General features: G+C 37.9%; 2 protein-coding genes across 2 annotated transcripts; one reads left to right on the forward strand and one right to left on the reverse strand.

Moving 5' to 3' along the window:
- Window positions 1-526: 526 nt before the first annotated feature.
- Window positions 527-7,555, reverse strand: KCTD12 (potassium channel tetramerization domain containing 12). The gene has a single exon (XM_051983941.1). It carries the CDS (start codon window positions 7,198-7,200, stop codon window positions 6,205-6,207), a length of 996 nt encoding a protein of 331 aa, XP_051839901.1. The 5' UTR covers window positions 7,201-7,555; the 3' UTR covers window positions 527-6,204.
- Window positions 7,178-12,206, forward strand: LOC127553322 (uncharacterized). Its single transcript, XM_051983942.1, has 3 exons — window positions 7,178-8,078; window positions 10,646-10,735; window positions 11,988-12,206. Exon 1 carries the CDS (start codon window positions 7,219-7,221, stop codon window positions 7,993-7,995), a length of 777 nt encoding a protein of 258 aa, XP_051839902.1. The 5' UTR covers window positions 7,178-7,218; the 3' UTR covers window positions 7,996-8,078; window positions 10,646-10,735; window positions 11,988-12,206.
- Window positions 12,207-13,641: the final 1,435 nt, after the last annotated feature.

Raw genomic sequence — 13,641 nt, forward strand, 5'->3', positions numbered from 1 at the left:
CCTTCTGAGATAATATTGGGGAATTTTACTGCATAATCTCAGTAAATGATGTTCATGCAGTAAAATCCCCCAATATTAAAAATGGAGCTAACCACTTTCTCTATCTCTGCTCTTCACCTTTGCAAATATCAATTTTAATTAAGACATATTTCTTTATATTTTTCCTTTTCTCTACCAGCTTTGATCCACAGTTCTGCTGTCATCACCACCTACATTCCCCATGTTCCTAAAAAGGTACATATGCTACAGAGAACTGAGGTAAAGAAAAACATTCACCAATCAGAATTTTTCCTTCCATTCTGAGCCATGTTGTCTGTGCCTTCTTGGGCACAGACTCATCAAGGGAAGGAATCTATTCACTTCCTGGCACAGCTGGTCAATTACATAATGAGAAGTTCATTTGATAGTACCAAACACATCATTATTCCCATAACAACTTGGGAAGTTTTCCCACTGTTTAGGAAATTTTTTAACTGAAATCAGAGAAGATTCCTATGAATTCATACCCAATAAACAGAAGGAATAATTAAAGTAGTGAATGATTATTTTGCTTTTAGCATTTAATAGAATACATAACAAGTCACATAATCAAGGATTTATTACTCCACAATAATAGAAGGGAAACACTATTGAGGATGTTATACAACTAGTTGTGAACATGGAAAACAAAAATCTCTAGAACATTTAGGAGACATCTTAAGAATTTTTCCCCATAACTTTTTACAAATGAGAAAGGTTTTAAATCGGCTTATTATCAAATGAAGTGGTAATTTCCCTTCCTTGGTCTCCTGATTAGTTCACAATAATGATTTAAAATTTTATATTAAATGACATATACCACTTCCACAAAATTTAGAAGAGGAGGGGAAAAGATCTCAAAACCTGAAATAACCTACTGAAAGCTATAAAAAATTGCTGTGTGGGAATTTTACATTGTTCAGCTGACAGTAGAACAGCAACTTTTATTCACAGAGTTATAGTGGTAGGGAGCTGGGAAGCTACTTTAGAGACCATCCAGCCTAATTTTTCATTAAATATAAAGAAACTGAGGTCCAGAAAAGTGAAATCATTTGTTCAAATTCACATAGCTAATTAGTAGCAGAGAATTCTTCAATTTATCAAATTATTAGTCTACATGAAAAAATGTAAATTATGTATGATCATTGACTTCTTTCAAATAACCATCAATGATGGAGTCTTGCATATTTTTGGTATTTGTATTGAAACAGAAATAGAGGAACTTTCAACTACTTTTAAAGTCAGAAAGGCAACAGGATTATTTTACATTATGATTGTTCTTATACCTCCATACTTATTAGAAAATATGACCTAGATGAAGATACAAATCCACTTGTCCATATTCTACCTACTCAAAATTACTCTTTTCTATATTGAAAATAAAGTTTTCAGGACACCCCAGAATAGAATTAAAATCTTTACCTTTTAGTCTATAATTACTAGAAGTTGTTTTGCCAGCAGTATTACTTTTGGAAACCAAAGAGGACTTTGTATATAACAGACTTATTTTGAAAAAATAAAGATTCAAACAAGCCATCTAAGAAATTTCACCCACTATCTAAATGTCTTCAGAGTGAAGAAAAATAGCCCTTTTAATAATCATAAATGACTAATTATTCAAAATCCAGGACAAAGAATCTTTTTCAATAGGTTCACAACATACATTCATACTCTATAGCCTGTTATTAAAGTAAACCTTCAATCAACTGAAATAAAATAATTTTGCCTGTGAAAGAAACTTTTCATGAGTTTATACTTCTCCATCAAGACTTTTCTATGTGACAATATTCTCCTAAAAATTATCATAACTTCCATTAATAATGTACTGATTTTTTCTGTAAGATTAGAATAATATCTATTCTTTGAGGGGAACTCAGTATGATTTCAGTGATATGTATAGGCACTACACAAAGAAAGTACTTTATCCAAGCTCCATAAAAATTCCCTGCATTAAAGAAAACTGGATCATAAGCAGTTTGTATTGTGAGTTTACTTGAAAATAAACCAATTGTGAATATTCCTCAACTAATAATGAATTTCTTCAGAGAAGCTGCCATGTATATAATATGTTGTGCAAGAATGTGGAATTGGGAAGTTTTTTTCCTTGCTAGAGCTATAAACACAATAATGTCAAATACAATGTGTTCTAGATTTTTAACACTTTAATCAAAATACAACCCAATATAAAACACAAGAGTAAAGTAAGTATTGAAAAAATTTAATTTGGTCACTAACATCCTCAAGGGATTTCTATTTTCTACACCATTCAGTCTAAAAACTAGGATGAATATGGCTCATAATCTACATGTATAAAAATAGATATCCTGTCAAACATATGGTTTCAAAAGAGATTAAACAGTATTAATAATAATGGTACCTGTTTTTTTAACTGCTAGTGAACTCAAGATGCCTCACCATCACCTTTTCACTTTTAAATGAAACTAATGATTAAGAAGTTGAGCTTCCAAATATCAAAGAATTTATGGATCATCATGAATAATCTTCATCTAATCTTAACTAGTTTTATAATGGCCAATATTACCTAGACAATCAGTGTCCCTGCCTCTCTCCTCTTTCCCAATTTTTCCCAAAGTGTTTAGGCATAAGTATTTTTCTAAGGCCTGAATTACCCAAATTAATTATCAACATTGTCAATATTTATCAGGTGATTGCCAACGTTCAATTTGTTTTGATCTGTGGAGATGCAGCTAACAGTCTCAATTCAAAGTGAATAGAGGGTTTGGGAAGCAAATAACACAGATCTCAGAGTAGACTTCTTTACCAAAATTATGTAGAACATCAACACAGTCTAATTTCACCAGAAAATTAGCAGTTTTTTATTAAAGGCTATGTTTTGGTTTAGGGCATCTTAGTTCCAACTTGAAGGGCAAGGGATTCATTTTTATAAGAAAAGCACAGTCAACTCCTCTTAACTATTGAATCCTTAGTTCTCCAACTAAAAGATATACAAAATATCAAATTCAACCATAAGACTTAATAGATTAACAATTCACAAAATTTATAAAGACAGGCATATGAGTTTGAGAGATGAGAACCTAGTACTTATGGAAAGTCCTTGCTGGATGGTTAGGATGGAATTTTATGGGTATGTGGACATAAATAAAAATCACTGAATCTTTCAATCATTAAAAACCACTAATCCTTTCAATTGTTAAGTATGTCCTCTTGAGGTCCCCCTTAAAAGAAAGAATAAGTATAATGGAAACACCACCCTGTATTTGGAGTCAAAAGACCTCCATAAAATCACTTCACTTTTCTAGATCTGTTTGCTTATCCACAAAGAGATGGAGTTGAACCCAATGATCTCTGAATTCAGTTTCAGATATAAATCGCTAAAACTTAAGTTCTGGATATGCTTGTCTAATGAACCAATAAATAAATATAATTTGGCCTTACTAATTTTTTGTGGTGTTCACCTCTGTCCACTAGACATTGAACAAACAATACTAACTTACTTCAGACTGCAGTGAGATTAACATTTTAATAATTATCAAATCTGAGATAGCAGTTAAAATACTGAGAAATGAAATTATTTTCCTTATATTATCACTCATTCCTATCATTTTATGTCATTCAATGATTCTATCATAAAAACAGTTCTTTGTGAAAGAAAAAAAAAAAACCTGTTGCTAAGCAGACATTCTAATAGAAAACTCTAACCCTCATTATCCTCATTTCAAAAAGAAGAAAAAAGTGGCAGATTAAAAAAAAGAATACTTAATTTTAAGATGGCATCAAATCAATAGAAATTTAGGGATGACTAAGATTCAAGCAAATAATAGTGGACCAAACTCAGTTGTACAATTATATTTCTTTCATACTCAATTTTTTCACAGTAATGGGAATAAGGAAACTGATCAGAATATGGTGCCTTAGTATATACAGCACATGATATAAGGGACTGGGCTAATTTGTGACATTTCATAGCATTAGTAAATGAATTTTAAAATTAAAAGATGAACGTAAAATATTCATATACTCTATATGTACATTGGGTCATAAGTCATCTAAGGTTAAAATTGTTTCCATCCTTAATTCTATTAATGGGCATAATAAGATACAGTACAAGCTTCATTTTGTTTTTTTTTTAAGAATTAAAGAAAAAAGCACAAATTCAAATACTTTTCATGAAAATTGCTTTTTACAAAATCTTTTCAAAAGATACTTCTAAGAAAAGTAGTGAAACAAACAAAAAAATAGAAAGACCTGGAGGCCAGGAAATCTCCAGAGAATGACATCTTACATACTCAGGAGCTAAGATCAGTTTCCTTTCTTTTATAACATAGATAGGCTATGCAAAAGGGGATTTATTTCATTTTAGAGTAAAGGCATAAGGCAACCAGGTCTCATTCTATATTCTGTTGCACTAGCCTCAAGTTACCATTTTATTGCTCCAATAACTTTTAAGCATTTATTTGTCTTCTTTTTAAAATACTTCATTTTATGTCTCTACAACTGGACAGCATTTGGTACTTAGATTTCTCTGCAAATGAATTACCTGGATAGATTCCACCTTTCTTCTAACAAATTCGATGAGAGAAGAATGCAAAAATACTGTTTTCAGATTTACTCAGCAGTCAAACAAGCATTTGACTTTTAGAAAATAACAATAAGTGGCCTTAAATCTATGTGTAACCAAAATTAAACATATTTTACTCAAGTAAAAGAGGATTTTTAAATTTTCTCATTTAGAATTCCTCTCCAGAATGAGGAAATAAAGTTTAAAGACTAAAACCCTACTGGGTAGTTCTTTGGTTAGGTCATACAAGCACTAGTAAATTCTAAGCTAGAAATCAGAATGAACTTAATAAGCTACTTTTTCACTAACTGTTGTTTTACTGTATGTTATTTAACATCTTTATAAATTGCTGAGCATGTGCTTTCCTGCACTGTTTGGCATCAAAATCATGCATGTACTTAAACAGATGGGAAAAAATGTTCAGATTTCAAACCAAGTGACTCTTCTCCCTAATTCCAATGTACTTGCTAATTAAAGCTAAGCAAGGACCAAATCTCCTCCCGCTGGAAGAAAAAGAGCCCTCCAACCACACCTGGTGCTTTTTTTCATATTCATGGCTCTTCCATTGAAAATAGCGGCTATCCTACTGTTTTTTAAACTCACTGTCAAATTATTTCATGCAATGCTGCAGATTTGGGCTTACTTATTGTCTTCTGTGGCAGCAATATTTCTCCCTGTTGCCAATAATGACTGCCATGTGAACTAAAGTAGAGCAAAGTGCTCTTGGTGAAGGGCCAGGGAAGTCAGCTTCAGGAAGCAAAGCAGTCATCTAGCTCCCTTTCTGCAAGTGTAAGTAGCTGGCAAAGACTATTCTACGTGAAAATGGAGAGAACTAAAAATGTAGCCATTTGTTCTTTTCTTACTTTAACCTTCAACATTTTAAAAAACTTTATTCATTTAGAGTAATTCAATTGTATCCAATGTGTCCCAAATTCCAGTACAGCCTCTCTTACTCCCAGTCTCTAACAGCCTTTGCACCCAGTGAAAATCTATCATTAAAAGGAAGTCAAAAAAAGGCTGCACTATCATGGTTTAAAATCATCAACTTTCCTCAGACTTTTAACATTACCAATTCTGAACCTTTTAGACCACCTATGAGTCACAAGCACTTGAGAAAATTTCAAGGAATGTTACTTTCTCCAACAACCTGGATACTTTCCCATACGAGTTTGAACAGTTCCAGGCGTTGTTGTCAAGTCCAAAGTATTTGGTTCGGTAGGGTTTTGTTGTTGTTGTTGTTTTCTGTTTTGTGATAACCTTGTCTCACTTGATCCAGGTTTTAAGATAGGCTGGAAAGAAGATGGGGGAGGGAGTGGTGATCGGAGTAGTACTGAGACAGAGGAATCTGATAGCCAAGCGGAAGGAGAGAAATGAACCTTTCAACCCTTCTCGATAGGAGCTGTGAACCGGGGCTAAAAGATCAGCAAAGAAAAGAATTGAACTTCAAGTTCAAGGGCTGGGACTAAGTGAAAGGATAAGATGGGCTATTATAGACAAGAAGTCATAACAGAAGGTGTCTCTGAGGAACGAAGGAGGTTATGGAGGTGGAGGGCGAAGTGATAAAATAATATCCCTCAGGGATGCAGGGAAGGGGGGGAGGAAGGAGAGGAGGGAGATGGCTAAAAGAAGGAGGGTGTCCAAATGGTTCATTCCCGGCAGAAGACGTACTCGGTGTAGCTGGTCCAGATCTTGTCTTCACTCTGGTCTGTGCTGCTGGCAAAGGCGCAGGTGCCCGTGGAGCTGCAGGCCACCATGTGGAAGCCGGACTCGGAAAGCTTGTCGAAGGCCTGCTCCAGAAAGTTGAACTTGAGGTAGTAGCGAGACGTGTAGCGCTCGGGGGGCCGATCAGGGTCTCGGCTCTCATTCAGGGTCTCCCCAAACACCTCCTTGGCCAGAGATGTCTTGCCACACACCGTGATCCTCGCCACCCGCCGGAACTTGGCATCCGCCTGCGCGTCCCTCCCGATGGTATAGGAGCCTCGGTAGCCGATGGTGATGTAGCCCGAGCGCCGGCTGCCGTCCAGGGACTGGGATGGAGTGAGCAGCGGGCCCCCGGTACCCCCAGATGGGCTGCGACTAGCTAGGTCCAGAGTGGGTGAGGGAGCCCCGGCCGAAGCGCCTTCTTGCTGCTCCGGATCCAGGTAGCCCAGGGGCAACAGCTCGTCCCCTCCTCCCCCCACGGAGCCCTCTTTGTACACCCCTCGCCGCGAATGGGGCGGCGGGGGACCCGGCCCGGGCTGCTGGGGAGCCCCGAGGCGGCGCACGAGCTCGGGCAGCTGGAAGTACTCTGCCTCCCGCTGCAACCGGCTGCGCTCGGGGAAGTAATCGGGCAGCACAAGCTGCAAGTCCCGCAAGTAATCCAAGATGTAGCGGAAAAGAAAGCCGTCCCGGTCCAGAAAAAAGCGTCCTTTGCTGTCCCGGGCCAGCTCCTGCGGCTGCTGCTGCGAGAACATACGCCAAAGCAGCGAGTCCGGCACGGACACTACGGTGCAGCGCCGGGTCACATATACCTGGCCCCCTACGTTCAGTTCCACGATCTCGGGAAACAGAGGCGGCTCCGAAGAAGACGACGAAGAGCCGCTGCCGCCCCCGCCGCCGCCGCCTCCGTTGGGTAATCCACGTGTGCTGTCCGCCAGAGCCATCGAGAAGACACGGGTGGGATGGGGATGGAGGAGGAAGAGAAAGAAGAAACAGCAGACAAGGGAAGAGGAGGAGGCGTCCGAGAGAGTCTCGGGCAGTCACCTTCCAGGGACAGGACTCGCTGTTGCTGCCGCCCCGGCCCCGCAAAAGAGAGAGCGAGCCGCGGAGGTAAAGGAGAGCGCGCGGCTAGTGCGCCCAGGCGTGGGCTGCGCGGTGCGACTCCAGCGCACCACCTCTTCCTGTGGCTGCGGGAGAGTCCCGGGCAGCGGCAGCCCGCTCGGTGTTTATGTAGAGCTGCCCGCTGCCGCCACGACTCCCAGGAGGCGTGGGTGGATGCAGAGCTGCGGAGCGAGCTGAAGGCTGCTGAGATGAGGGCTCCCTCCTCACTCCCAGGGCAGGGGGAGGGGGAACTAGAAGAGGAGGAGGCTGTCGCGGAGGAGGAGGGGGAAGATGGGGAATATATTTGCATGTTAAACGCTGACGTTGTGCCTTTCTCCAACCCCACCGGGCTCGCAGCTTCGAGAGCTGCTGCGGTGACCCTTCGGTTTGCCCTTCTCCACCCCAGTTCCGCACTCAAAACCGAGTTAGAGCCGCGCTCTCTCCCTCAACTTTCTTTCTCTTCTATATTGAAGAAGAGGTGGAAAGAGGTGGGAGAGAGAAACTGGAGGGTTTTAGCAGGAAAGAGGCGTGGTCCTGAGCTTGGATGGAGAGCTCTGCATCTTTTAAGAACGCATGAAACCTTAAGGGAAAAAAAGATAAAACTTGCTGGGCTGTGCCTAGGAAAGTTGAAGCTATAGCAGTTCTAATTAGGCAGCATCCTTACGTTACTGGAAGTTCTCCAGAGAGAATCAAGATTGACTAAAATACTCTCCACTTAGAGGTAGGGTGATTCGTGGACATTAATGTATGTATTCAAGAATCTCTCATAAGCAAACTAGTTTCCATTTAGTATACAACCGGAGGGGGAGTTCCTTAACGTGTTTTATTTTCAGATTAAGAAGATTCCTTAAGTCTTCAAAATAGAGAAAACAAGTTTGGGGTTATAACATGAACAATTTAGGTTTCCTATTGGGAGGAATTCCAGATTGTATCACGTAGATTACGTAGAGAGAGTGAGATATCTTCATGAAATATCATTAAGCTCCATCTCTGATTATTTCAGTGAAATCTTGGCTGGGAGACCACAAGAGCTGTCAAATTCCTTCTAAGTCCAAAGAGATTTTTTTATTTCTAAAAGATCAAACGCCAAGCGATTAGTATAACTGAGTTCATTTAGAGATACTATTGTTTAGCCCTTATTTCTCTATTAAGAGCTTGCCCTGCCAGCTTATTTCATGTCTTCAGAATTTTTTTTTTTTAAGAGCAGGCAGTAGCTTGTGAGAGGGGAGTGGCAAGAGCATTGACTCCTGGAGCCCAGAAAACTGACTTCTTTCTACCTGGGTTCTAGCTAGTCCCTGCTCCATTACTCATTAGCTTGGTCGATTAACTTCCCTTGGCCCCTCCGATGCTTTGGGAATTAAGAAAGGACTCAGATCTCTGATAGCTGGTTTCAAAGCTCTGCTGTTCTTCTGACCCCCAGTGGTGACAGCAGGCAGCTCTGTATGTAGGCCATGTCAGGGCCTCTCCCACATTTCAATGAGAATATTTTCTTTTACAGATACTTTTTCTATGAGATAAGGTCAATAACGTTATCTCTAAGTTGTTGATAAGAAAGTCACTGCTACAGATGCTGCAAGGAATAAATAAAGAAAGAATCAGGGCAGAATAAAAGGTTATATGTAACAAAGCAGCAAAATGACAGAGAAAATAAACCAAGTATAGGAAAATGAAACTACTTTTAGAGTCAAAGTGCAATCATTAAAGATATACATTAGAGAGATCTTAGTGCTTATCCACTCCAACCAATCAACTCATTTTATAGATGAGGAAAACAGGTCCTAAGATCACACAGCTAGTTAAGAGACAGAACCAGAGGCAGCTAGGTGACACAGTGGATAGAGCACCAGCCCTGAAGTCAGGAGAAGCTGAGTTCAAATCTGGTCTCAGCTTCTTAACACTTCCTAACTGTGTGACCCTGCGCAGGTCATTTAACCCCAGTTGCCTCAGGAAAAAAAAGAGAGAGAGAGAGAGAGAGAGAGAGAGAGAGAGAGAGACAGAGCCAGAATTCAAATCCTGCATCTCCACTTATAAATCATCTGTATGTTTCTCTTCGCCACATTGCTTGTGACTTAAATTGCAGTCCTGGCTCAATCACTTCTTAGCCAGATGATCTCAGGCTGGTTCTCATTTTTCCCTATTTAGGGTTCTATCCAGCTCTAACGTCTTTAATAGTCAACTTGATCAGTATAAATGAATAGTTAAACTAATGCAGATTCTCCCAAAAATACTTCAATGCTAGTTCTTTTCCCTTTATAATTATCCCATATCATTGTCTAAAATGAGCTTACCAACTAATTTTCCCAGTAAATGTCATTCTTAGTTTCAAATGTTGCCTTCTGTGAGAATACTCATAAAAGCTCCAGAGAAGACTTCTGCATTTTAGGTAGGATATTTTATGGAGAATCTCTGGAAGGGCAGACAGGGACACAATAATTGAGGGGGATGAAAAGGCATGGCTAGATTACAGTCTGCAAAATGATAGCGGAAATCCTCTATGATGAGATCAAATATCTTTTCCCACACTTTTTTATTTGTTTTTATGACTAATAGATAACACAAAGTTCCAAGCGAACCAGTACCAAATTCGGGGGTTGGAGAAGCTGCATCTTTATTGTTTAGCAGCTATGTTTGTGAAAAGATGCTACAAAAACAGCAGAGTCATTGGCTCCATAAAACCAATAAAATTGTTCTTTACTATTCATACTACTCTGATTTGGGAATCATAGGTATAAACTCTGTAGAATTTTCTTATCTGATATTCCCTTCTAGTAAATAGGTTTACTATTTACTAATAAGTTGTCTTCTTTTAGAGATAGCTGGGTAGTAAAGGGGACAGAATGCTGGACCTGAAGTCAGGAAGATTTGAATTCAAATCTAGCCTTAGATAATTACTAGCTATGTCATTCTGGGCAATTCACTTAATGTTTGTCTTCATTTCTTAGCTTTGAAATGGAGTAATAATAATAATTCCTAACTCCAGGATTTTGCAAGAATCAGATGAGATAGTATTTGTAAAGCACTTGGCATAGTACTTGGCACATAGTAAACAATAAATATTGTTTTCCTTACCTTCTTCCTTTTGATTTGGAGGTTTGAATATATTTTTCCCATAGAAATAATACAGAAAATTATAATTAAATCTTCAGTACATTCAGAGTTTCATGGAGAAATACCAGGAACACAACTCTGATACTTCATCAGGCAGAACTGAATTCTCTTCCTTCAATATGGCAGTCCAGTAAGCTTTGATTTACCTGCTTTATTTATTTTTCTTTTTGCTCAACTAAGCAATGGGAGCAGAATTTCCCCCAGCTCCAAGTTAATGATGATGGTTCTACCAATCATATGACTGAAATCTGCAATTGAACAAGTTTCAAGGTAAGAAATGGAGCTCAGAGAAAATGATTGAATGGTGGTAAGGGATGGAGTTAGTTTCAAGCAATAGCAAGCTGAGGGAAGAGAGATACAAAATTGGAAATAGAGAGGGAAAAAGCTCTGTGACCCAACTAGGGCTGTAGTTTCTAAGTAGCAATTCCTCTATTAAAGATTATGCTCAAACACTCAAATGCAGAAATAGATTGGTGATAATCCTTAAACATATCCTTCCATAAACTCACCACATGTGGTCCATTTAATATACTGAAGGCCTCCCTTGCTTTTTCTTAATATCATTCAGATTCCAGTAGAGTACAGGAGCTTTCCATAGCTTAAGAACTATATAAATCCCTCATCATAGAATGTTATTGATGAAAGAAATCACATAAATTATCTAATCCAAGGCCTTCGTTTGACAGATGAGGAAATTGAAGCTCAGATAGGTAATGTGTCTTACCCAAATTCATATGGCCAACAAGTTATAGAGCTAGAATATATATATATATACACAAACATGCATGCATATATATATATATGTGCATACATATATGTAGATATAGATACACATACATGTCACCATTATCTCTACAGTCTAATCCTATTTCCAAGGAAAGAAAATGAATCCTTAATTTGATAAATACTTATTTCTATAGAATAGAGAGTACATTGGGAACAACTCATTTCCTACAAATATACATACATATATATGGCAATTTATTGGCAGGAAAGTCTATTTTCAGAAGGTAAACATTCAGAAGAATAGGAAACATCCAATAATAAATTGTCTCAAAACTGTAACTATATGCTGTGAGAATGACATTTATGAATTCTTCTATATTTTACTTCAAATCTATTGGTTTGTGAAATTCAGAAGTAAAAATGTTCCAAGAATATTGGTAAAGTGAACCAAAGATACATTTAGGAGATCCCAAATAGATTAACCATTTTCATCTCAGAGAAGAGAACCAGGAAAGGAATAGTTAGGTGGTGATGTACAAATAAGAATATTATGTTAGTGGAATGTTATATAAAGGGGCATCACAAGAAAGAGATGAAAAAAATTGAAAGAAGCAAAAACTTAAGTGGAGGGCAAAAAAATGGGAAACTGAGGAAAGGTGAGTGCAACAATACAGTGAAGGAAAGAGAGACAATAAAATAAATGGCAGTGGGAAGAGGCAAGATCAGAAAATATCCTGTGCAAATATTTAAGCTATTTATCATCCTCTCTACATCTGTGAATCTTTTTTGTATGCAGAAACTTGTGAAAGTCATTGACTTCAAACCTGGATATGGAAGAAGATAAGAATTGGACACACAGGGATTAAATAAAATGAAGATTAAATAAATCTGAAAGAAGACAGATACTGAAAGACTCTTAGAAAAACATATGCCAACATCTAAAAGAAAAGGAGAACGCTTTCTGTCCAGAGTGCTGCCAAAGTGTTGTGACTAAGAAATAAAATCTTAATATGCAGTGACATGTTTATTCTTCTACATGTCTATACTGTTGAAACTAATCAAAGGAACAAAAGTTCTTTATAAATATTTTGCGAGTATGTTTGGGATGTTCTATTTTTCTGTCCTTATAAACAGAGCATAAAAACATTAGCCAAGTAGTTAACATAAATTCCAAAGTGGGTCCAAGGATGAACAAGGTGCAAAATGTTGATGAATCCTGGGCCCTAATTCCTTTCTTCTGTCATTATTGATACCATTGTAGTAAGTTCCCCAGGACAAAAAAACCTTGGGGCTGCAAAACAAGTAGCTGGTCTTAGCCAATTTCGTGCTCAGTTGTAGTCTTACAATAAGTATATGTGTCTTTTAAGGTCTTTCTGAAGAATTTTGGAATTGATAGTGAGATAGTGAGCTACTGGCATAGAAGGGACATCAAAAAAAGATACTGTGCTCTTTATGCAAAGCAGAATTGCAATAGCTCAAAAGAAATGAGAGATGCACAAATTTAGAGACATATCTACTCCAAATGGGTTTATCTGGATTAGTTCTTCTGGACTGTTTGTGCTTTACCTGTAGTAGAGTCTTCGGAGCTCGGCTTCATTGTATCTTGATTCCAATGTAATTAAGTCATTTTGATGCTCTTGGAGAATGAAGTTCAACAATCAATCATGTTTGTTTTTTAGGAGGCTATTTTTTTTTATTTCAATGCTACCTGTGAAGCAGCCATATTCTTAGTTTATTTCTTCATTTTTATTCTAATCTATTAGCTTTAGACAAAAACAAAACGATCCCTTTTCAAAATGCTGAGATCCAGGTTCCAGTATTCCAAAAGACCAACAATACACAATTTGTCTTCTGAGATTCATTAACTGGAAGAAGTCACTCCAACTGTGCCATTACTTGTTATGCAAAGCATATAACAATCGGGTCACCTATATCTAAAAATCTTGATGGATCCAGATTGGAATGGTAAAATGTCTGAATGTGAGAAGTTGAAGGTGTGGCCTTAAAATTATCTGATGAAAATCTTGTAATATTTGACTATGAATATCAATAGCTGCCATTTATGTAAGGGGTTTATCTTTGAAAAGCACTGGACATGCACCATCTCATTTAATCATTATACAAACCTCTAGAGATAGGTATAATTTTCTTTATGTTATAAATGAGGAAGGATTACAAATAATACATTACAAATAGTCTGATTCCTGTTTTATAGATTAAAAATGTCAGAAAGATGAAAGGATTTGCCCATTGTTTCACAGCTACTAACCAGTAGAGCTGGGATTTAAAGCTGACTCTACATGGTGCAGTGAATATTGTGCTGTATTTGGAGTCTGGCAGATTCATCTTCATGAGTTCAAATCCAGCCTCAGACACTTTTCTAACTATGGGATCCTGGGCAAGTCATTTCATCCTGTCTGCTTCAGTTTCCTCATTGGTAAAATGAGCTG

The sequence above is a fragment of the Antechinus flavipes genome, chromosome 3 (assembly GCF_016432865.1).
Source record: "Antechinus flavipes isolate AdamAnt ecotype Samford, QLD, Australia chromosome 3, AdamAnt_v2, whole genome shotgun sequence".
Classification (NCBI taxonomy): domain Eukaryota; kingdom Metazoa; phylum Chordata; class Mammalia; order Dasyuromorphia; family Dasyuridae; genus Antechinus; species Antechinus flavipes.

Bases quoted from the DNA above. Each gene is read 5' to 3' on its own strand.
- KCTD12 (XM_051983941.1), bottom strand. From the start codon at position 7,200: ATGGCTCTGGCGGACAGCACACGTGGATTACCCAACGGAGGCGGCGGC.
- LOC127553322 (XM_051983942.1), top strand. From the start codon at position 7,219: ATGGGGATGGAGGAGGAAGAGAAAGAAGAAACAGCAGACAAGGGAAGA.